This window comes from Haliotis asinina, chromosome 4 (assembly GCF_037392515.1).
Source record: "Haliotis asinina isolate JCU_RB_2024 chromosome 4, JCU_Hal_asi_v2, whole genome shotgun sequence".
Taxonomy (NCBI): Eukaryota; Metazoa; Mollusca; class Gastropoda; order Lepetellida; family Haliotidae; genus Haliotis; species Haliotis asinina.
Genome location: NC_090283.1, coordinates 23283690 through 23310597, shown reverse-complemented (window position 1 = coordinate 23310597; position 26908 = coordinate 23283690). Strand labels below are relative to the sequence as shown.

General features: G+C 39.5%; 1 protein-coding gene and 1 pseudogene across 1 annotated transcript; one reads left to right on the top strand and one right to left on the bottom strand.

Annotated features, from left to right (window-relative positions):
• Window positions 1-26908, top strand: part of LOC137280851 (uncharacterized) — a 539924-nt pseudogene that overhangs the window by 11046 nt on the left and 501970 nt on the right.
• LOC137282359 (uncharacterized) lies at window positions 8331-14868 on the bottom strand. The gene is made up of 3 exons (XM_067814102.1): window positions 14723-14868; window positions 10271-10348; window positions 8331-9412 (listed from the first exon to the last, which is right to left on the bottom strand). The coding sequence occupies exons 1-3, from the start codon at window positions 14738-14740 to the stop codon at window positions 8534-8536; spliced, it is 975 nt and encodes a 324-aa protein (XP_067670203.1). The 5' UTR covers window positions 14741-14868; the 3' UTR covers window positions 8331-8533.

The window sequence follows — 26908 nt, the reverse complement described above, 5'->3', positions numbered from 1 at the left end:
ACCAAACACCATTGACAGGCATCTTGTGCAAAACAACAATTGTTGGGGGTGGGGGGATGGAAAGCCAACTTCATTTAAAGTAAATACTAATTCTGAGCATCTTCTATATCCTTTACAGAAATATTCAACATGACTGATTTGTTTGCAGCTTGTACAGAGTACGGTCCTCATTACACTACAATACGTGGCTACTATATAGGTGATAACAACATGGCTACCTACACAGGTGTGACTGAACAACAGTGCATGGACCGCTGCACCACCCACACCGCCTTCGTCTGTCGATCAGCTGACAGGCGTGCCTCTGACGGAAGATGTGACCTCAGCACCCAAACTCTACTAACTGTTGCCGCATCCTACTACAGAATAGTATCTGATCCTACAATCATGGTTCAGTTTTCCCGAGACTGCAAAGCCTGATCCGAACATGTTAAGCGTCTCTAAATTCCATTTCCGGATGTTTAATTAAAACCATAAATCAGACGCTGCTCGTTTTGGTTGACCATGTACTGTAAACACACTTGAGTTTCAAACACTCGGGTCTGTGGGATAGCCTTTGGTTCGCTCGTCAGGCGGAAAACCCGTGTTTGATTCCCCACCTGGTTCCAGTGTGTGGAACGCACTCACTCTTAACATTGCAATATTATGCAAATTATTATTCTTAATGAGGTGAACATTTACAAGCAAGGCGCACAGCCAGATGCTGGTCTCGTGGTATTTTGTTAACGGATTATTTTCAACAGTAATCAGTCGTTTTGTTGTACCGAAAGTCACTTCAAGATTGTGCAGCCTTTCACCCAGTCTCTGTATCATTACAGTAATCTAGAACTGCAAATCGCTAGGGCCCTACGCATCTTCTTCTGCAGTAAGTCAATACTCATCGCTTGACAGATGAACACAGGCAGCACCAGGAGTCAATTTTCGAGGACAACTTGAGTCATGTCACGTGTGTTAAAGTGGACAGTTGGATGAACAAATTGTCAACTTTGCTCATTGTTTTGTTCAAAAATCTTGCCGATCTAAGATTTAAGATTTAATTATTGAAATGCAATGTAACACATAACTGCTAATCAAACGTAAAGGAATTTTATTTCATTTGATCAAATTCAGTGTGACTTGATTATTTTTATGTGCTACGTTTGATATGCCACTTTATATTTTCAGAAATATAATTTTCGAATTGTTTTCAATACTTATGTACCAGCTGAAAAATCATCTCAGGTATATGCACATTCAATTTCCATTCAATTTTCTGATGATTTTTAATAAAACCGCAGCTATCTAAACGACATAAATCAGAAGGAAAGAAAAATGAAAAGAGAGAAAGAAAAGAGAGAATTACGTACATGAATTAATTTCCAAGGTGTTTACAAAGTATCAAAATAAAATGGCTTTTCTCAGTTTATGAAAGTCATTCTTGCAACAGTTAATTAACTTGTAAGTCTATGGAAGTTTTACTAATGATGATTCATTTATGGCCAACTAGCGAATGTAATCAATGCATTTGTATTGGTTCGGCATTAAGATAATGTGGAAGTTGTCTAAACCGGCAGTCATTGGGACTGAAGAATTAACCCGGTTAAGACAGTGTGCTGGATCGTATAGCTGATGATAAATGTACAAGCCACTGAGACTGAGATTTTATGCCAATGCTGACAACTTGCTGGATTGGACAGATGACGTTTTGGCAGCTTCCATTGTAATGCTGTTTTTTGGACAAAGTGTGAATTACATGTACATCCACTGGTTGAATTGTTTGTGTTTATCCCGTTCAATTCCAGAACAAGATGCCTTTAAAGGAAAACCAAGTTCAATATAGTTGATGGCTTGCTTGATAGCAGTGTTAGTACCTTCCCCGAAACGTCATACGTATTGCAATAAAGAAGTTGCCTATCGATAAAACTTCATCTTAACAACTGCTCAAATGCCTCCCACAGGAGACAGAAGTCTTTAGTGACAGGCATGCTACGCTTTAACCCTTTGTAGTATTTATTATGTATTTGAGTGCACTATATGTGCGTAAATTTACTTGCGTACTAGGGTTTGGAGCTAAAGGGGAGCCCCACAGGGGAGTGTGGAAGAAGTACCCTTTGTCTTCAAGGAGACATATCGTCAGGAGAAATAACAAGCTGAACTATTGTTCCGAGACACAGAAAAAGTGAAGATTCATTTGTGTAATGATCACGTAGATATCCATTAAGCCCAGTGGGATGCACAGTTTGAGACTTATCCTGATGAAACATACTTACAAATGCTTTTATATGTATGGTTGAACCACTAGAGAGGAACCAGTATGCAAAGTTGTAGTCGTAGTTGCACTAGAGATTCCTCTTTAGTCGGTGTCAGTAGCTTGGCGTTTGTGAAAAACGAAAATGGCGGCGGGTTTGAGACTTTTAGCAAGGCCAATGTTTTGAAATATATTTTGGCGCATGCGCTTGATTACCTCAGATAACAGCACTAAGTGCAGCCATTTCTAGTGCCTTCTCTCGTGATTTTGGAATATTCCGACAAACTGAGTAAAGCAATAGGTACACTCGGTCGTAACTCTCAGTTTGTAAGCAGGACATCAAACCGAACATTCCCGCTATTAATAAAAAACTCCATGAACAGGTTCATGTTATCTGACCAATTTACAAAAGCAAACTTCAGTTCAAAGATAGTAACAATAGTATGTATAGCAACAACAATAACAACTGAAGTGTACAATAACGAGTTACATATGTACTACCCAAACATCTGCTAATCTACCCTCTTAATGAAAACGTCATGAACTCCTACAGTAACCGATTAACCGACTTAACTAATTTATTTACAATGACAAACTTCAGTTCAAAGATAGTAACAATAGTGTGTATAGCAACAACAATAACAACTGAAGTGCACAATAACGAGTTACATATGTACTACCCAAACATCTGCTAATCTACCCTCTTAATGAAAACGTCATGAACTCCTACAGTAACCGATTAACCGACTTAACTGATTTATTTACAATGACAAACTTCAGTTCAAAGATAGTAACAATAGTGTGTATAGCAACAACAATAACAACTGAAGTGCACAATAACGAGTTACATAAGTACTACCCAAACATCTGCTAATCTACCTTCTTAATGAAAACGTCATGAACTCCTACAGTAACCGATTAACCGACTTAACTGATTTATTTACAATGACAAACTTCAGTTCAAAGATAGTAACAATAGTGTGTATAGCAACAGCAATAACAACTGAAGTGCACAATAACGAGTTACATATGTACTACCCAAACATCTGCTAATCTACCCTCTTAATGAAAACGTCATGAACTCCTACAGTAACCGATTGACCGACTTAACTGATTTATTTACAATGACAAACTTCAGTTCAAAGATACGAACTGTTTTTTTTATAGAAGAAAATATACAGGTTTTCTTTGATGTCATTTTAACGTGTAATTACGATGTGTACACAATGTTATACATATGGTACATAATCCCAAACATTACATGTGTAATGTTACGAGAGTGTATTTTCTGTAATTTGTATCGTTATTGTTCATTTGATTGGAATTGAAGTCTAATTACGTCTATAGTTCTAAGATGCATTTATATTGAAATAATGAAAAGTAAAGATCGGATGCATGAATATATTACTTCTGTCGAGGAAAACTGAAAATCGTATGTTGAACTGAAATGCTTATTGGACCCTGTTGTTTTCTGAAGGTTGTAGATAACAGATGCCTATATTTGCCCAGAACATCTATCTACATAACGTGAACCGAAAGTATAGACATGTAGTTTGTGTCAAATTTCAGGGAGACTGTGAAGTTATCGGTGCAGACATGTTTAAACATGGTGTATATTAAGAAATCTCTATAAAGGCTAAGTCGAGTGTACATTTGTGACTATATCTCGAGAATGTGCTTGAAAATGGTGAGCAAAATTGCCGGCCAAATGAAAGTATAGACATGTATGTTAGGAGAAGTGTAAAATGAAACATATGTCTAATATTTTTCAGTGGTAGTTTGTTTTGATGCGGGTAACACAGCTGTGTTTTGTTCGTTTAATTGCAAATATCTCGACAACTATTTTATGATCGTTTAGATAAAGTTTGTAATGTTGGAGTCAAATGAACTGTTCTGTTTTTCATTTTCTAGTCATACCACTCTCTAACGTATTTACACTTGTAAATATACTCGACAAAAATAGTCAGGGATACAAGCAAATTTTGATTTTTTTAATAATGAGGCATTTTTTCATGGACACACTGATAACATATCAATCATAAAAATACCAATATCCCTAACGTAGTTTGTCCAGTATATTTTCATAATCAAAAGCAACAAAACCATAACCATAATCAACGCTTCTGTGAACACATGTACCGTTACCTTTCTACCATAACCTGCTGCTTATATTATGTTATTCATTTATGTCACTTTCTCTGGTCACGTTAATAATAATAACTTAAAGCGATGTTAGTTTAGAAATGATAGTATATAGATGATAGTATGATAGTTATGAAATCAGCAGATAGGGAGCCTACATATTCTCCGAAAAGGTCCTGGTGGGTTCGACTAGGCAAGGGCCCTGAGCTAATGATGAGTCTGACAGTGCCAGGACCACCCGAACACTCTCTGCTGGATGTTATCTTTCATCTATAACAAAATAGCAAAAATAACAACTCAGATGATGATGATGATGACGACGATGATGATGATGAAGATGATTCATGACATACTTTGAAATGTGTGACTTGACAAGGGGTTGCATGTATGAAGTTATCATTTTTCAAATGATCCATAACACTGACATCAGCGAGATTTCTTCCATAACTGAAACACGAAATGTGAAAACCGCTTGGTCAGCGTTTTTTAAGAGAGGATTCACATGCTATGTTTGCGGCTTCGGCATATCGTGACATTTATCATAAAACATTGAATATCAGACATATATCAATTTGTAAAATCAAGTATGTGTCGCAGAAATGAAATGGGTGATAGGCATTAAAAGCAATGCTGACAGTACGTCAGCCATATGAGGTCACAGGGGCCGACTTCAAACATAACCTTGACCTTCCTGGTTGTCAAAATTCCGGCAATGTTTTGGTGAGAAATTATATTTAAATATGCTGATGAACTCACTCGTCAACTTCCATTGAAACACGATTCGGGGCGTTAACGAACATGGGAATAATTATCTTTTAATTATGCCCCAATTTCTTTATACTGGATACTGAAGTCGTCCTTAGGGTAAGGACGTCAAACACATGTCTTTTGACGAAAATAGAGAGGGTGGAGGAAGAGGTACCCACAGATGCGACAACGTTGAGTGAGGTTTGTCCCCCTAGATACTTTGCTTTTCAGTGAGTTTAATTACAATGTATTACATTAAACTGTCATTTATCGGAGACGTCTACACAAAACAAGGGAGGACGTTCTTAAAACCTGCACACGGGGTGCTCTTGATAGGAAGAAAAAACATAACGCCAAGTAATGTGTTGTGTGTGCCTTTGTTTGAAGCTTAGACAAAGAATAGTTAGTATGTCAGATAAACAAATGGGGGCTCCAACTTGTGATTTCAACCCTGGATCGTGTGCACGCTGATCGTGCAAATATGAATACACATGCCTAACCTGCTCAGACCCATAGGGGCTTGTATCGCTTAGAAACTGTGTTAGAAAGACATATAGGTACACAGACTTTACCCAAGTACTATATCGAAGGAAAGGTATGTAACAACGAAACCACACCCTCCTCAGTCAAAGTTAGATTTCACAATGACTCCGTCGAGGCCTACGGATCAAAAACTAGATGGTTTCCCTACAAGATGAGTTGTAAATGATCACAATCGACTCATTATTTCAAAAGTTATACGCCACGACTCACAGAAAACAGCTACCTCCGTAATTCCAAGCCAAGATCATGGATCCCCCAAGGCAGCGAAAAGTCAAATTTGTTTATTGATTTCAGACACGTTGACAGTATCTATGTAGGGCTAGATTCGACCGACAGCAGCATTCCACGGGTCTAAAACCTGACTGTAACATCTACATATCAGACAACTGGGTTTTTATTCCTCTTCATAATGTCCGATGGAATTGTGGAACAAGACTATCCAATAAACCAGTGTGACGTGAAGCAGCCGTGACCGTAAGCCACCTACTCAACATGAACCAGGGGTGACCATTGAGGGAGAAGCAACTATTGCGATAGCTTGTTGCAACATGCTATAGTGACAGTGACAGTCTATAGCCGATAGCGATGGCAGTCCATTGCGACCAACTATAGCAATCTGTTTCCGAAATAGCCACTGGTCCGCTATCACGTGGCTAATACAAATTCAGCTGGGACAGTGAATCTACAAAGTCACTGGCCAACATTGCTAGTGAATTTTCATGGGGTCAGGAGTCATATTGTAAAAAATATCAGTCTCTCCGACTTGTTAAGCTATAGTACAATTTCAAGCCATGATTATGGCCTGATAAAAATGTTCATCGCATTTGCAGCTTATTGATGAAACTTGTCACGCTGACAATATCTTAGTATTATATATCTTTGTAATCTTTTTCTTAGTTTCCACGTTCAAATTCTGGCAACTATAGTGAATTATTATCTTGTGGGTTAGCAACTTTCAGGCATTTCTCACAGTGATTGCAGTACTATTAAAATAGCTCCTTTCCTCCTTGATGTGTCTCATTTGAAGTCAGTTACCAAATGAACGTATTGTTTATATGAAATAAATACAAGCTGAAGTGGTTTTAGTCTCTTTAATAACTGACAAGAAATTTGAATCACAGATCAAGTAAACGGTTAAAACACAAACTTAATGAAGCTGAAATCCGCACCCAAACATCTTGGTTGCAACTGGCCTTCCTCAAACCATGCTTGTCATAAGAGGCGACTAGCGGGATCGAGTTATCAGTCTCGATGATTTGGTTGACACTTGTCATCGTATCCCAGTGGCGTAAATCGATACTTATGATGATGATCACTGGATTGTCTGGTCCAGATTCGATTATTTACAGACCACCTCCATATATACTGTGTGTGTGGCGTTAAACAGCAGACACATCACAGTTACTCTAATGGGTAGAGCATTGACCCGTAATTGAAAGGAATTGAACATGGTAAAATAAGAGCCAGTATAAATTGTACTGAAAACTGAAATGTTCAAACTGACTAAACTATATGTACATGACATAGTGGATAATATCCCAAATATCAATCACACATATAACATTAAGAAAAAGTAGCCAATGCCTATGCATGTGCCACAAAGTGATACAATATATATCCATACAGATGAAACATTGCCAAAGAAATGGAATATATCGTCACATTTTTCCTTTATTTCTCTACATCATCTGTTCCCTCCTTGGCGTCATCATTTGCATTTTATCAATTTTGTAAATCCAATACTCCCTCTTTTTTTACTAATTGGCGTTTTCTACTATCACACACACACACATAAAAAATTCGTTTTCTTCTTTCATACACACACACACGTGTGTGTGTGTGTGTGTGTGTGTGTGTGTGTGTGTGTGTGTGTGTGTGTGTGTGTGTGTGTGTGTGTGTGTGTGTGTGTGTGTGTGTGTGTGTAAACACATATACTTGTGGAACGTCTATGCAATATAGACATAATTACCTCCCTTTGGACGATTCACTCCAATATCATGAAATTCCCCCACAGTGGTAACACTACTCTTGTACTGAACTCCTTCATTTTACTCGGACTAGAACACTATTGCCATTCCCCTACATCATAGTGTAAGTTGATGGGTGAAATGGAGACAGCCATTATTTTATACACGCACGTTTGTCTCATAATGCACAGACTCTTCAACGCGTACGACATGACACAGCAAGGTATTGCGGCTTTCCCACCCAATCACAACTGGGTGAACTGGGACACAAAGTCACAGCATTTAGTCCATGTTTATTGCATGTTGCTGTACCCGCAACTCGGTGTCACCATGTGGATTTACCAAAGGATTCGTGGATTCAGAGGTGTGAACTGTATATTAGGGTTTGTGACAACACTGAAAGACTGCCTCTCTGGGCGTGGTGTACTTCTAAATATCATAAAATAACGGTTGAGTTAAGAATTCCTATTTTGTTCTTTTGATTGTGTTGTTTTCTTTGCCCAATTCAGTATATATACGCCTGCTCCTCTGCTTGTGACAACTGTATCTTGTATCTGCACGTCACACTCACGAAATAGAGAGGCTGATATTCATCTAGGTTGTCAATAGTTTACGTCCCCAAAACATAACAGAAAAAAATAAAAACAAAAAGAAACACAAACAAAAAAACAATAAGATAAAATAAATAAAACAAAATAAATAAAACAAAAAAACAAAAAAAAACAAAAAACAAAAAACCCATCAAAACAAAACAAAATAAACCCCCAAAACGAGCAAGAACAACAACAAAAAATCCCCCAAAACAACAAAACCCCAAAATTACGTTTAAGCTGAAGATTTCTGTAATTAATAAGTGTTTAGGGGGCCAATTGCAAGTGATAGGACCATGGCAAAAGGCCACCATTTATTAGAATGTTTTATTCACAGGAGTTTGGGTTTTTAACCATGTCTCCCTGCACAGGTACCCTAGAAGGAACCAAGGATCATAAGGACTATGCTGGCGGGAGAATGTTTGTATCTGGACTCGGGGTTTAACCTGTGAGGATGGCAGGTACATGGAATATATAACTTGCTGATCCGTATTCATCAAGCGTTGCTTTATCAGCATCTTAACTGTATTCATGTAGTCTTCTGTGTAGTTGTGAAGCACCTCAGGTGTACCTAAATACATGGCGCCTCCAACCCATACCATATTGTTTTTAATAACCTTTGCGATTGTCTCCTGTTTGTTGAAGGGGGATATTGCACTATAAGCGACTTTCCGTTGATCCCATTCTTTGGGAATCTGCAGTTTGAAGGTCTTCTTGTCATCAGCGATACTCCGGAAGAGTCCAATATCTAGCCAGCAGAAATATTTTGTTGGAAACAGCTCCTCCGCTAAAACTTTATTGACCAATTCAAACTTAGCATGCATTGCACATGAGTAGTTCTCGTTGACTGTGTTCGGTTGATGCTTTGGATAGTTGGGCTGCTTGTAGATACTCCGGATTTCTTCGGCCAAAGAGAAGGACCAAAGGTTGTATCTGTCTATCAGGAACACTTTCGTCATATTGCTGGGAAACTTGCGTCTCAGGTTTATGAAGAGTTCGTACACATCCTTGGAATCGGTATATGCGACAAGGTTGTTTTTAATGTTGCCAAAAGCTTTCATCCAATGCTTATATTTGGTTGGCGTAAACATGTTAGCACCACTTCCTTTGGCGAAGGAGCCGATGTTGAAATAGGCTGTAACCACTGTGATTTCTGGTTTGATCAAAGAAGGATCGTCAATGCTTTGAGAAAGGATCTACAAATAAAGATATTTCTGATAATTCAGGGAGAAACATATTTCAATTATTCATTCACGAATACTTACTTTCGGGGTCTTTCTAGATCCCTTCATCAGGTGAACTGAAGACAATAGTCCTCACCTGATGCAGGGATCTGGAATGAACCCAAAACGTTGTGTGAAAAAGATCAAAGAACATTAATCCATAAGAGGTCTTAGTGAACAAATATAGTTCGTGTGAACGCGGCTTAAATGCAAGTTCAAGAACAATTTCCATTAGGCCAAATTTTCAATATTATACTCCATATTTCATTGTGTGTTTTCGTCGATTTTGTCTGTATCAAAGTATAACAAACGTTTTTGCTTCCGTACTTTAATTTTCATGGGCTACAGTGTATCCCCGCTCCACGAGCTAAGGAACTAATAAAAATGAAAGCCTACCAGGTATGTGAAGTAAGGTCGACTTAATAGACTCCATTCGTGTCTAATGATGCAATTTACTGGATGCCAAAGTAATATGTGTATGTTAGGTCTTATTTATATTCCATTTAGTCCCATAAATTAAGCTGGTAGCGAAATGCACCATATATTGAAAATGGGGCTTCCATAAACTGGCGCCTGCTTTAAACTTGCGCGGCTAAATGGGTGTGTGCATACTACACATTATATCGAAAAGCGCACGTAAAATGTCCAAACCATCATCATCATCGCTAAATTTTGCGCACAGGTATTGAAAACGCCCAGATTGCTGGGTGCACTCAAGGATTTTGCGTATAGAGTAGGCAGAACGTTGAGAGGACCTCAGGAACAGTGTAGTTCCCGTGGAGGTTTTCGCTCACGTGCTTCACGTACTTCATTTGTCCCTCACTCACTCACTTTATGTGTACGCTTGTCTATGTTATATGTCACTTGTAAGGAATGCCACTTCACCCCTGTGTCGGAGCCTTGCCAAGACTGAAACATAAAATAAAACATGAACAATTATCCTTTGTCGAAATCCATTGTCTGTCATGCGCAGCTTAGGACTGTCATACATATTACATCGTTGCCACTCAAATAGACATTCGTTAATGTTGAGAACGCTACTGGATTCGAATACCTCAACATCCATATATTTATGTCACATTCCTTTGATGATATGATTTCAAAGCAAAATGTACTTTTTCACCTTTTTGCAAATGTTTACAAGTACACAAGCCTATGTAGATACATGCTGGTATTGTATATGACCTATGACCAGTCCAGATTACCCATTACTTCCCGTCAAATGTTTACAAGTACACAAGCCTATGTAGATACATGCTGGTATTGTATATGACCTATGACCAGTCCAGATTACCCATTACTTCCCGTCAAATGTTTACATGTACACAAGCCTATGTAGATACATGCTGGTATTGTATATGACCTATGACCAGTCCAGATTACCCATTACTTCCCGTCAAATGTTTACATGTACACAAGCCTATGTAGATACATGCTGGTATTGTATATGACCTATGACCAGTCCAGATTACCCATTACTTCCCGTCAAATGTTTACATGTACACAAGCCTATGTAGATACATGCTGGTATTGTATATGACCTATGACCAGTCCAGATTACCCATTACTTCCCGTCAAATGTTTACATGTACACAAGCCTATGTAGATACATGCTGGTATTGTATATGACCTATGACCAGTCCAGATTACCCATTACTTCCCGTCAAATGTTTACAAGTACACAAGCCTATGTAGATACATGCTGGTATTGTATATGACCTATGACCAGTCCAGATTACCCATTACTTCCCGTCAAATGTTTACATGTACACAAGCCTATGTAGATACATGCTGGTATTGTATATGACCTATGACCAGTCCAGATTACCCATTACTTCCCGTCAAATGTTTACATGTACACAAGCCTATGTAGATACATGCTGGTATTGTATATGACCTATGACCAGTCCAGATTACCCATTACTTCCCGTCAAATGTTTACAAGTACACAAGCCTATGTAGATACATGCTGGTATTGTATATGACCTATGACCAGTCCAGATTACCCATTACTTCCCGTCAAATGTTTACATGTACACAAGCCTATGTAGATACATGCTGGTATTGTATATGACCTATGACCAGTCCAGATTACCCATTACTTCCCGTCAAATGTTTACATGTACACAAGCCTATGTAGATACATGCTGGTATTGTATATGACCTATGACCAGTCCAGATTACCCATTACTTCCCGTCAAATGTTTACAAGTACACAAGCCTATGTAGATACATGCTGGTATTGTATATGACCTATGACCAGTCCAGATTACCCATTACTTCCCGTCAAATGTTTACATGTACACAAGCCTATGTAGATACATGCTGGTATTGTATATGACCTATGACCAGTCCAGATTACCCATTACTTCCCGTCAAATGTTTACAAGTACACAAGCCTATGTAGATACATGCTGGTATTGTATATGACCTATGACCAGTCCAGATTACCCATTACTTCCCGTCAAATGTTTACATGTACACAAGCCTATGTAGATACATGCTGGTATTGTATATGACCTATGACCAGTCCAGATTACCCATTACTTCCCGTCAAATGTTTACAAGTACACAAGCCTATGTAGATACATGCTGGTATTGTATATGACCTATGACCAGTCCAGATTACCCATTACTTCCCGTCAAATGTTTACAAGTACACAAGCCTATGTAGATACATGCTGGTATTGTATATGACCTATGACCAGTCCAGATTACCCATTACTTCCCGTCAAATGTTTACATGTACACAAGCCTATGTAGATACATGCTGGTATTGTATATGACCTATGACCAGTCCAGATTACCCATTACTTCCCGTCAAATGTTTACATGTACACAAGCCTATGTAGATACATGCTGGTATTGTATATGACCTATGACCAGTCCAGATTACCCATTACTTCCCGTCAAATGTTTACAAGTACACAAGCCTATGTAGATACATGCTGGTATTGTATATGACCTATGACCAGTCCAGATTACCCATTACTTCCCGTCAAATGTTTACATGTACACAAGCCTATGTAGATACATGCTGGTATTGTATATGACCTATGACCAGTCCAGATTACCCATTACTTCCCGTCAAATGTTTACAAGTACACAAGCCTATGTAGATACATGCTGGTATTGTATATGACCTATGACCAGTCCAGATTACCCATTACTTCCCGTCAAATGTTTACATGTACACAAGCCTATGTAGATACATGCTGGTATTGTATATGACCTATGACCAGTCCAGATTACCCATTACTTCCCGTCAAATGTTTACAAGTACACAAGCCTATGTAGATACATGCTGGTATTGTATATGACCTATGACCAGTCCAGATTACCCATTACTTCCCGTCAAATGTTTACATGTACACAAGCCTATGTAGATACATGCTGGTATTGTATATGACCTATGACCAGTCCAGATTACCCATTACTTCCCGTCAAATGTTTACATGTACACAAGCCTATGTAGATACATGCTGGTATTGTATATGACCTATGACCAGTCCAGATTACCCATTACTTCCCGTCAAATGTTTACAAGTACACAAGCCTATGTAGATACATGCTGGTATTGTATATGACCTATGACCAGTCCAGATTACCCATTACTTCCCGTCAAATGTTTACATGTACACAAGCCTATGTAGATACATGCTGGTATTGTATATGACCTATGACCAGTCCAGATTACCCATTACTTCCCGTCAAATGTTTACAAGTACACAAGCCTATGTAGATACATGCTGGTATTGTATATGACCTATGACCAGTCCAGATTACCCATTACTTCCCGTCAAATGTTTACATGTACACAAGCCTATGTAGATACATGCTGGTATTGTATATGACCTATGACCAGTCCAGATTACCCATTACTTCCCGTCAAATGTTTACAAGTACACAAGCCTATGTAGATACATGCTGGTATTGTATATGACCTATGACCAGTCCAGATTACCCATTACTTCCCGTCAAATGTTTACAAGTACACAAGCCTATGTAGATACATGCTGGTATTGTATATGACCTATGACCAGTCCAGATTACCCATTACTTCCCGTCAAATGTTTACATGTACACAAGCCTATGTAGATACATGCTGGTATTGTATATGACCTATGACCAGTCCAGATTACCCATTACTTCCCGTCAAATGTTTACAAGTACACAAGCCTATGTAGATACATGCTGGTATTGTATATGACCTATGACCAGTCCAGATTACCCATTACTTCCCGTCAAATGTTTACAAGTACACAAGCCTATGTAGATACATGCTGGTATTGTATATGACCTATGACCAGTCCAGATTACCCATTACTTCCCGTCAAATGTTTACAAGTACACAAGCCTATGTAGATACATGCTGGTATTGTATATGACCTATGACCAGTCCAGATTACCCATTACTTCCCGTCAAATGTTTACATGTACACAAGCCTATGTAGATACATGCTGGTATTGTATATGACCTATGACCAGTCCAGATTACCCATTACTTCCCGTCAAATGTTTACAAGTACACAAGCCTATGTAGATACATGCTGGTATTGTATATGACCTATGACCAGTCCAGATTACCCATTACTTCCCGTCAAATGTTTACAAGTACACAAGCCTATGTAGATACATGCTGGTATTGTATATGACCTATGACCAGTCCAGATTACCCATTACTTCCCGTCAAATGTTTACATGTACACAAGCCTATGTAGATACATGCTGGTATTGTATATGACCTATGACCAGTCCAGATTACCCATTACTTCCCGTCAAATGTTTACAAGTACACAAGCCTATGTAGATACATGCTGGTATTGTATATGACCTATGACCAGTCCAGATTACCCATTACTTCCCGTCAAATGTTTACAAGTACACAAGCCTATGTAGATACATGCTGGTATTGTATATGACCTATGACCAGTCCAGATGACCCATTACTTCCCGTCAAATGTTTACATGTACACACGTATGTGTAGATGCCATTAGTTTACAAACCGCAGCCATGAAGGTGAAATACTGCGGAGTGCTGCGTAAAACTAACTCACTCACTCACACAATGAGTATACATAATGTTGTAATGTTTTGTGAAATGAATAAAATGTATTTCCCCGTAAACATTCATTTATTGTCACATAGTCATTAACTTATATCTGCACTCTCTAAATTTAAAGTTGTAGTGAAAAACCCTTTCTCAAATCATAAGAAATCTCATATTAAAGGGCTTTTCAATGGTGTTTGACAATTTAGAGTATTATGAAACTAAATATGTACCTTAGGTGTTCGAAGCATCTCCAGCCTGATTGTCCACTTGAAATAGGATGCTGAAGAAGGAGATTTGTGTTAATTCCATGGAAAGTAAAAGTACCAAAACGATCCGCATTCGGAATCGCACATGGCACGCTACATGTATCATCTACTAAGGGAATACATGTACACGTTTTCCTTAATCTTATACAAGTTTCTTCACAGGGAATGTATTGCACTCTGAGAGAAATTCTTGATATGAACACGTACCCTCGTGTGTTCCCTTATTTGTTTACATGAGTATATGATAAAAGTACTACGTGATTCCGAACATGTGAACACTATGTGGAACATATGAACACAACAAAATAGTTCTGATAATTGTACCAGGTGTTTGAGGAAAGACCGCCACAAACTCATAGAAAAGCAAGCCAAGATTGAGTCCACGGTTTTCACACCCGGTCACAGGTAGGCTCGATCCCAACACCTCCACCTCGCTGCATTACTAGCCTGGCGTTTTAGCCAGCATCGCGTACCCAAATTGGAAAAGGCAACGTGTAATCAACCGAGTCGCCGAGACTGACACTCAGTTCATTAAGCCGCCACTTCCAACAAACATGGGTACCATGGATTCAGTTCATGTGGCACATCCATCAGCAGTATTCAAGTCACAGCCCGACAAAACAATTCCACATTCATAATAAAATTAATGATTATACAATATGTCGAGGACACGTGTAATATCACAAATAAAGATCTAAAACTAGCATATGACCCTCAACATATTTCAGTCTTACAGAAAATACAATAAGAAAAAGGACTGACTGACTCTAGATGTACATATTCCCAACACTGGGTATATAAACTGATGGTAGTGACCATGCATGTCGAGATGTTTTGTTCAGGTGGGTCTTTATATTATTATTTTTTATTTGCACATTTTTTCAAAGTACCGGTCACATGTTACATGTTGTAATCAACAAAACCGTAGGTAGCAATTGCATGGTCTTAATATTTCCAAGGGAATATGCAGGGCTGAATTCAAAGAGTGCTATCCTACTTGCACCAGGTGCAGCCTATGACAGGAACCCAGCTGCAACAGCCAAATTCCAAAACTCCAGTTATAGAATAGTGTGTAAAACATTAGAGGCTTCTGTGTATATAAACTTGATGTAGTTACAATGAAACCATAGCAACACGATGACAACGCTGATCCCTGTTTACATGAATTGTCTTAGCCGAGAAGTGTCCATGAACAGCATTGCTACGGTGTCATAGCTATTCAAAGAGTAGGAGAAAGAGGAGCTGACATACGTATGCTTATAATTTTAGACTAGCTGTAGCTGTATTTCTTAAAGACTTGCACCTTGTACAAGTTAGACTCATAAGTAGGTTCATTTGGTAATATTGGGCCGCAGTAGTGCAAGTAACAAAGCATTAAATTAAACCCTGACATGTATTCACCAGGTATGTGATGGTGTTAATGTCATAAACATACAAGTATATTGCTCTACAGTCTTTGCTTATGTTCAGCGTTAGATATTGACTATATCCAAAGCAGGTACTACATTACTAGGTAAATAAAGTATGTAGTGATGACAAAACTTTGTAAACTTATCACATGAACAAATTGTAAAAGCGATACTTTGTGAGACATAATAGTACTGGCAGCAGATTCTAAAAGTATTCTTTTGATCTGGTGTTTTTCAATATTTTCGATTCCCAAAGAGTGTTCGTTTAGTATGAAGCAACATTATATTCAAAGGATCATTCGATTTCCTCTAATCCAAATAGTATGTTTTGTGGGGTATTCTTATTCCAGCATCAAACATGACCCACTCTTCACTTTTCTTCCAATGTCTACGTATCAAATTACAGTCCCTAAATGTATAAAACAGTTTCATTGGAAATTTTACAAAAAGCTACAGAGGGATGATTCACTGACTTTAATTTTATGTTGATAATAGTTTGTACTTAAGATATTGTTAATAATTTTCATTTAGAGACATCTTAATTCTGTACTCTGTGTGCATCTAAATAGAATAATGTCGTAGGTTCTCCAATCTGATTCAGCAATGTTTCAAGCATGGTTCCCCATTTAAAATTTGAAGCTGATTTTTTGAATTGGACGGGAAAAGAGTGATATAAAACAACTTGCTACCCATATCAGACTGTAACAGTGTATGAATGTAGACATCTTAATTCTGTACTCTGTGTGCATCTAAATAGAATAATATCGTAGGTTCTCCAATCTGATTCAGCAATGTTAGTTTCAAGTATGGTTTCCCATTTAAAATTTGAAGCTGATTTCTTGAATTTGACGGGAAAAGAGTGATATAAAATAACTTGCTACCAATATCAGGCTGTAACAGTGTATGAATGTAGTAAGGTGCTATAGGCAGTTCTAATGTTAAGTGGTCTGAATTAAGGGTAGCAAGAGTATAATATTTTTGTCGGTGTTTAACACAACTGACCATAGTTTGATAAGATAAGAAAATCGCATTGCACTGAGATTTAGTTACATATTCATTAAAATCTAAATATTTTCCATCATTATCCAAGAGATCTTTGACTGACCTTATTCCTTTTTTCTACCAATCTGAGTAGAAAGGTGTTTGATTACCAGTCGTTAGTTGTTGAATCGCAAAGGAAATGTCAGTGAGTGAGTGAGTTTAGTTTTACGCCGCACTCAGCAATATTGGCGGCAGTCTGTAAATAATCGCGTTAGTCACCTTTCACGACATGCATGGGTTACTGATGGCCAGTGCTATCGAAACATTGATATATCTGAACTTGTATTTTTTTTCACTTTGTAATCCTAATGTGTGATTTTCTTTTGGAGTAAATTACACGGTAGCTTCGCTGAGGACTGAAAGTCAGTTTTAATGACAGAAATGTAACATTGTTTTTTTACAGGGAGTGAATGAGTAACTTTAGTTTTACCCCACACTCGGCAATATTCCAGCTATATGGCGGCGGTCTGTAAATAAATGAGTCTGGATCAGACAATCCAGTGATCAACAACATGAGCATGTATCTGCGCAATTGGGAACCAATGGCATGTGTCAATCAAGTCAGCGAGCCTGACCACCCGATCCCGTTAGTCGCCTCTTATGGCAAGCAGAGTCACCTTTTATGGCAAGCATGGGTTGCTGAAGGCCTATTCTAGCTCGGGACCTTCACGGGCCAAGGAAACGTCAGAAATTCCTCAACACATGGTGGTTGTTCCCATAAGGTTTTGCCGAGATGTTGTTTAACGCCGTAGTCAGCAATAATCCAGCTATATGGCAGCAGTTATTATGTAATCGAGTCTGCATCAGACAGTCCAGCGATTGACACCATGACCATGGATTAACATGTGTCAACAGAGTCATTGAATCTGACCACCAGATTCCCCTTAACCATCTCTTACGACAATCATGGGTTGGGTGAAGACCCGTTGTAACCCGGATCTTCACGGGTCAACAAATATTTGGCAACGGTGGTTGATATGATGTTCTTTAACTGGCATGGACTAACGATACTCTCTCAGGAGTGGCATGCCTGAATAAAGAAATAGGATATTTATATTATGAATAAATGTAACACCTTTCTCAATCCCCATTGAAAGTTGTGAATTGGAACAACAAAGGGAAATTGTCATTTTGATTAAATTGAGTTATAAAATCAAAGACATTTGAAATATTGGCAATATCATGATAGTAACATTAGTTGTTATAACAATGAATGAATACTTACAGAAGGCAATGTATCCGATGAACGAAATCAGAGTCAGGAACACCGCAATGCATTTTCGATTGGCCATCGCTGTAAAATTATGAAAAAAAAAAGAAGTAAATACTTAACATGTAGGATACCTATCTCCAGGGTCAAGGATTCGGGGAAACTAGTGGTTGAAGCGTTCTCTCGGAGGTTTTCCCTAGGAAATGCATGGACCCAAGGGTAATCACACACATCAATCTATGCAGTTTGGATACGATTACGAGTATTCACCAATTAAAGCAACCAGACAGCCCGATGCCGAAATTCATAAGCATGAGTAACTTCTCATTCGGATCTTCATATGTGTGTGAGTGATTGAGAGAGTGAGTGAGTTTATATTTCGGGTGTAATTCAGCCATATAGTGACTATGAGAGTTCCATATGAAAACCGACGTAGCTGATGTAAATATCTGTCAACGACGGACAGCAGATAGCTATAATACTATCACAGACAAACATTTCAAACCAGCATGTAATCATACAACGATATCACTACACAAAACAATATGACAATGGACTATAGACCGCCAGTCATTGAAGGTAGATCACCGTTCTGGGTTCTCTAGGGACTTACAGACTGACTGCTTCGTGCATGGACACACTAGCGACTGACTGCATCAGTCACTAGCGATAACTGGTACGTGTAACAAAAATCAAAATCACATTACTGCGTTTTAAAATTCTGGGATGGATAAGAACACTTCACATTATGACCATTATACGTCATCATCGACGGGAGTGCAGGGAATATGGTCATGACGAGCGTCATTAGCAGCAGAAGAGCTGTAAATATTGGTATGACGAGTGCCATCATCGACAGAGGTGCTGTACATTTTGGCTTGAGTAGTGTCATCATTGACAGAGGTGCAGTACATATTGGCATGACGAGTGTCATCATCGACAGAGGTGCTGTACATATTGGCTTGACTAGTGTCATCATTGACTGCGGTGCTGTACATGCTGGCTTCACTAGTGTCATCATCGACAGAAGAGCTGTAAATATTGGCATGACGAGTGTCATCATCGACAGAGGTGCTGTACATATTGGCATGACGAGTGCCATCATCGACAGAAGTGCTGTACATATTGGCTTGACTAGTGTCATCATTGACTGCGGTGCTGTACATACTGGCTTCACTAGTGTCATCGTCGACAGAAGAGCTGTAAATATTGGCATGACGAGTGTCATCATCGACAGATGAGCTGTAAATATTGGCTTGACTAGTGTCATCATCGACAGAGGTGCTGTAAACATTGGCATGACGGGGTTATCATCGACAGAGGTGCAGTATATATTGGCATGACGAGTGTCATCATCGAGAGAAGACCTGTAACTATTGGCTTGACTAGTGTCATCATGGACAGAAGAGCTCTAAACATTGGCATTACTAGTGTCATCATCGACAGAGGTGCCGTAAATATTGGCATGACGAGTGTCATCATCGACAGAGGTGCTGTAAATATTGGCTTGACGAGTGTCATCATCGACAGAGGTGCTGTACATATTGGGATGACTAGTGGCATCATCGACAGAAGTGCTGTAAACATTGGCATGACGAGTGTCATTAGCAGCAGAAGAGCTGTAAATATTGGCTTGACTAGTGTCATCATCGACAGGGGTGCTGTAAATATTGTCATGACGAGTGTCATCATCGACAGAAGAGCTGTAAATATTGGCATGACTAGTGTCATCATTGACAGAAGTGCTGTAAATATTGGCATGACGAGAGTCATCATCGACAGAAGAGCTGTAAATATTGGTATGACTAGTGTCATCATCGACAGAGGTGCTGTAAATATTGGCATGACGAGAGTCATCATCGACAGAAGAGTTGTAAATATTAGTATGACTAGTGTCATCATCGACAGAGGTGCTGTATATATTGGCATGACTAGTGTCCTCATCGACAGAGGTGCTGTAAATATTGGGATGACGAGTGTCATCATCGACAGAAGAGCTGTAAATATTGGCATGACTAGTGTCATCATCGACAGAGGTGCCGTACATATTGGCATGGCGAGTGTCATCATCGACAGAGGAGCTGTAAATATTGGCTTGACTAGTGTCATCATCGATAGAGGTGCTGTAAAGATTGGCATAACGAGTGTCATCATCGACAGAGGTGCTGTACATATTGGCATGACGAGCGTCATCATCGAGAAAAGACCTGTAAATATTGGCTTGACTAGTGTCATCATTGACAGACGTGCTCTAAACATTGGCATGACTAGTGTCATCATCGACAGAGGTGCTGTAAATATTGCCATGACGAGTGTCATCATCGACAGATGGGCTGTAAACATTGGTATGACTAGTGTCATCATCGACAGAGGTGCTGTAAATATTGGTATGACTAGTGTCATCATCGACAGAGGTGCTGTACATATTGGCATGACGAGTGTCATCATCGACAGAAGTGCTTTAAACATTGGCATGACGAGTGTCGTTAGCAGGAGAAGAGCTGTAAATATTGGCTTGACTAGTGTCATCATCGACAGATGAGCTGTAAATATTGGCTTGACTAGTGTCATCATCGACAGAGGTGCTGTAAACATTGGCATGACGAGGGTTATCATCGACAGAGGTGCAGTATATATTGGCATGACGAGTGTCATCATCGAGAGAAGACCTGTAACTATTGGCTTGACTAGTGTCATCATGGACAGAAGAGCTCTAAACATTGGCATTACTAGTGTCATCATCGACAGAGGTGCCGTAAATATTGGCATGACGAGTGTCATCATCGACAGAGGTGCTGTAAATATTGGCTTGACGAGTGTCATCATCGACAGAGGTGCTGTACATATTGGGATGACTAGTGGCATCATCGACAGAAGTGCTGTAAACATTGGCATGACGAGTGTCATTAGCAGCAGAAGAGCTGTAAATATTGGCTTGACTAGTGTCATCATCGACAGGGGTGCTGTAAATATTGTCATGACGAGTGTCATCATCGACAGAAGAGCTGTAAATATTGGCATGACTAGTGTCATCATTGACAGAAGTGCTGTAAATATTGGCATGACGAGAGTCATCATCGACAGAAGAGCTGTAAAGATTGGTATGACTAGTGTCATCATCGACAGAGGTGCTGTAAATATTGGCATGACGAGAGTCATCATCGACAGAAGAGTTGTAAATATTAGTATGACTAGTGTCATCATCGACAGAGGTGCTGTATATATTGGCATGACTAGTGTCCTCATCGACAGAGGTGCTGTAAATATTGGGATGACGAGTGTCATCATCGACAGAGGTGCCGTACATATTGGCATGGCGAGTGTCATCATCGACAGAGGAGCTGTAAATATTGGCTTGACTAGTGTCATCATCGATAGAGGTGCTGTAAAGATTGGCATGACGAGTGTCATCATCGACAGAGGTGCTGTACATATTGGCATGACGAGCGTCATCATCGAGAAAAGACCTGTAAATATTGGCTTGACTAGTGTCATCATTGACAGACGTGCTCTAAACATTGGGATGACTAGTGTCATCATCGACAGAGGTGCTGTAAATATTGGTATGACTAGTGTCATCATCGACAGAGGTGCTGTACATATTGGCATGACGAGTGTCATCATCGACAGAAGTGCTTTAAACATTGGCATGACGAGTGTCGTTAGCAGGAGAAGAGCTGTAAATATTGGCTTGACTAGTGTCATCATCGACAGAGGTGCTGTGCATATTGGCTTGACTAGTGTCATCATCGACAGAAGAGCTGTAAATATTGGCTTGACTAGTGTCATCATCGACAGAGGTGCTGTAAATATTGGCATGACGAGTGTCATCATCGACAGAGGTGCTGTACATATTGGCATGACGAGTGTCATCATCGACAGAGGTGCTGTACATACTGGCATGACGTGTGTCATCATCGAGAGAAGACCTGTGAATGTTGGCTTGACTAGTGTCATCATCGACAGAAGTTCTCTAAACATTGGCATGACTAGTGTCATCATCGACAGATGTGCTGTAAATACTGACATGACGAGTGCCATCATCGACAGAGGGGCTGTAAACATTTGCATGACGAGAGTCATCATCGACAGAAGAGCTGTAGATATTGGCATGACTAGCGTCATCATCGACAGAGGTGCTGTATATATTGACAAGACGAGTGTCATCATTGACTGAAGTGCTGTACATATTGGCATGACGAGTGTCCTCATCGACAGAGGTGCTGTAAATATTGGCATGACGAGTGTCATCATCGACAGAAGAGCTGTAGATATTGGCAAGACTAGTGTTATCATCGACAGAGGTGCTGTACATATTGGCATGACGAGTGTCATCATCGACAGAAGAGCTGTAAATATTGGTATGACGAGTGTCATCATCGACAGAAGAGCTGTAAGTATTGGCATGGCGAGTGTCATCAGCTTTACCTTACGTTATAAAATTGCCAATGATGTAATTTATGTAGGGTAATACCCTCGCAACTCTCCATTTCTTAAACATAATGTGCCTAGGACCCTCCGAGACCTCGGCTGCATTATGTTTCAAGAATGGAGAGTTACAGTATATATTGACAATAGATATTTCCGAAGGTTTCAGTTATACTCGCAGACGAACATGCCTATACCACGATCACAGATCTACCAATATTATTTGCAGATACTATCTAACCGTGTTGTTAACGTTTACACAGTGAGTGTTTGCGTGAGTGAATTTAGTTTTACGCCGCAATCAGCAATATTCCAGCTATATTGCGGAAGTCTGTCAACAACCAAGTGCCATTCCCATCCTTTAACACTGCACTAAGGGTACGTAAGTCGAATGTAACCTTAGTGCAGTGTTAGAGAATAGTAGTTAAGGTTAACCTTAGTAAAGGTTGCTTTGTGAAAGGTGCTCCTGGTACTAATGTTGTAGAATAGCGGGATATATATAGATTACAATGTCCTTTACTGGTACGTAGCGCTGGGTGAGATGCTTGCGCTCTGAGACACTTACGGCTGTTTTACTGCAGATCAAAGGTTAGTTTAGATGCTTTCTCCGTGAGGACATCATGCTCATTTAGATGTCACATACAAGATCAAACAATTTAAAATGTTAAAATTTGACCTGTCATTGTATGCGACCTCTTCGTGGTTATTTTGATCAATCTTGTCAAAGAAACATAACTAAATCAGTTTTTATTAAAACGGACCTGCTTACAGAGGACCTTTGTACTGATACACTTTTACCGAGGACTTCCTTCCTACAACCTAGTGAAACAGTGAGTAAGTGAGTTTAGTTTTACGCCGCATTCGGCAATATTCCAACTACAAGTGTATTGCGGTGGTCTGTAAATAATCTACCATGGACCACACAATCCAGTGATCAACAACATGAATATCAATCTACGCCACTGGAAGTTTTCAAAAATGATCAGGTTTGTTGATATACGCCGCAAGTCCCATTACCTTACAAACGTTACAGTGTCCTGATTGCTGAGTGTTACATTACATTACAAACGTTACAGTGTCCTGATTGCTGAGTGTCCATATTTTATCATGTACTCAATTCTACCAAAGGGATTGTTACTTGTTACTTGAGACATACATCAATAAATCATCAGCTCATAGTACACGTTTACAACCACAACAATAAATCGGATCAATATTTCTCATTGATCAGCACTCTGCCTGTAGTGGGGGTTTATTTAAAGAAGCTTAACACAGGAACACTCTCTATTGGTTTTAGCGACAAGTACGCGTTACACCTTTAATATGACCGGCTGTCGACAAGAGTGTTTGGCGTGAGGGGCTGTGGTTATCGTAAACGTGTTAAGTGTTAACTATCGGGACAGCGACAAAAGACGATTTGTCATCTCATCTAGAAAATTATTCGGCTGCTAAGGGAAACCAGACTGCTTAGACCGTATTATAACTTAATTAAACATGAGTGACCCAACGAACCCGTGACACATACATAATTATCACGTACACTGACTGTTCTGTTGAGGCTGTTTCGATGCAGTCGTTGTTTGCTGTCGTGTCGTGGCTCTCTTATAACGTAATTAATCTTCATGACAGGTTAAATACTCTTCACGATAATGTTTGACGAGGTTTGAACGTGAAGGTGCTTTGACAGCCGTAAGCATTGTTACAGCACCCTCTAAACCGTATGTAATAAATCAACAAAGATCAAGGTAAATACAAACCGATAAGTACATTTCCGTAATCATTAGAAATCACGGCAATACTTTCTGTACTGTATCGATCCGTGAAGACCTGGCTAGGAACTGGCCTTCATCTTTGCCCAAAGTGGCCACTAAAGGGGTGGGTGATCAGACTCGCTGACTTGGTTGGCACATGCCATCACATCCCAATGACTACATATATCCGTGAAGGTCCGGTTTAGAATCGGTCTCCAGCAACCCATGCTCGTCTTAAGTGGCCACGAAAGGGGTGGGTGGTAAGGCTCGCTGTGTTGACTCGTATATTTCCGGACTGCCATACAGCTGAAATTTTGCTGGAATATAACTAACAAATAGGGAATATTTATTCTTGTCGTTTATATTAATAATATGAAAGCAATTGATCTGTGTCATAACTTAATATAAAATATATGTGTGTAACTAATTGCTATTCTATATATTTTGTGTGATGGTGTCGCAAATTGTACACACGTTTTAAATGATGAAATGAAGAAATAACGACAGCCTTATCACATGCACTTATGGGAATAGCGATCAAGATTTTGAAGAATTAAATTTCTTGCGCAGCCTATTCTGAATTGATTAAAGAAACCATAAAACAAGACATATCCGACGAAACGCCAGGTAAGTATATACGTCCAAGGGAAAGAAATACACGTCTCACCTTTCCCCCATGAAATGTGTATTTACGTGTATACGTAGAGTTTGCGTGATTTAACAAGCGTCCTTAGCGTCAATGAAAAGCAGAGTAATGTACCGTTAGGTTAAGGTCTAGTCATCTAGCTGTAAGTCTAGTCATCTAGTGGTTAAAGCGCTCGCTCGTCATGCCGAAGATCCGGGTTTCATTCGTCACATTGAATGAAGCCCATTTCTCCTGTCTTCTGCCGTGATATTGCAGGAACATTGCTAAAAGCGACGTAAACCCTCACTTACTGGAAAACTGTAAGAAGATACTACATGAACTAAGTACATCACAACGGAAAACCTTTTCTCCACAATTCGACAGTCTAACCCTTTAATGAACATAAAATCTCCAAACATCGTCAAAACCTGTGTTTTGTGTGGAAAGGCTTCACTGAAGGTGATGGTTACGATGAAACAGAATAGATGAAAAAGAGATTTTTTTAAAGGACCTCATCAACCAATACGTTTGTATGTTTTCCACAAACACACCTTTTGTTTAAGTATATTGAGAAGTCATGCCAATTCCTGTAGCTCTGATTTCTCTCAAAAAATGTTTTGTTATCATGTAACTATAGGAAGCCTTCCATATGGCCCGGGCCCCACAGACCAGGGAGAATGCGATAAAACGGGAAGCTTGAAGATAGATGATTGAGTTGATAAACAAATACAAACATTCCTTTTACATAAACACAATCAACGAAGCTTCATTCTTTCCTCTGAATCAGCACCCTGTTGGTGCTGTCCTTGACAAATCCATCAAGAGCGAGTCTGCACTGTGCGCTTGCATTTTGCTTGATGAAAGTGTGAGCGAATGAGTTTCGTATTTCCCCGCACTTAGCGTCATTCAAGTAATACTACGGCCGCTAAAAGGAACTAGTTCTAAACTTCGGCCACATGCGGTCACAGATTCCCATTTGCTCATGCTGTTCATCACTGGATTGTTTGATCCAGACTCGATTATTTACAGACCGCCGTCACATAGCTTGGATATTGCTGAGTGCGGCGTAAAACTGACCTCACTCACACACTCACTTACGAAACATTGCACTATCTTACACCGTGAAAGCAGCATTCACACTATTGTATCTTGTCTTCGCGGTATGAGCTGCGTTAGGATTTTCTGTAGTCCCTTTCAGCACGATTTCTTTACAGGAAGGTCCAGAGATAGCCCAGCTGTGTAGAATTATTTACACTTGCCATGCCGGGATCCTATTATTGGAATTGAAATGCCTGTTTCACCCTGACTGAATCCTTGGTGTGCAGCATTACAATGGTGGTTGTGGGTTTCAACCAAAGCATGCAGCCCTGGTGCCGTCCCACACTGTAATGAATTATCGTGCGAATCTGTGAAATACAACAGCATTTGACATATGCTGTGATTCTAATTTTATGGCTGTGGGGAACATGCTAACTTGCAGATCCTTATCATCACTTTACTTCGATGCTTATAATATCAATCATTGGTCAAAATAACGTCATCCACGGTAGAGCAGTGTTTCGATGCTTATTATCAACCACTGGTTAAAATAATGGCCTCCTCGGTAGAGTAGTGCTTCGATGCTTATACTATTAACCACTGGTCAAAATAACGCCCTCCTCAGTAGAGCAGTTGACACGAAGTAGT

What these genes read in the sequence shown, in the direction of transcription:
- LOC137282359 (XM_067814102.1), bottom strand. An exon ending in TAGACAAGCGTACACATAAA is followed by an intron (nt 9,413 to 10,270) that starts GTGAGTGAGTGA and finishes CTTTATTTGTAG; the next exon opens with ATCCTTTCTCAAAGCATTGA.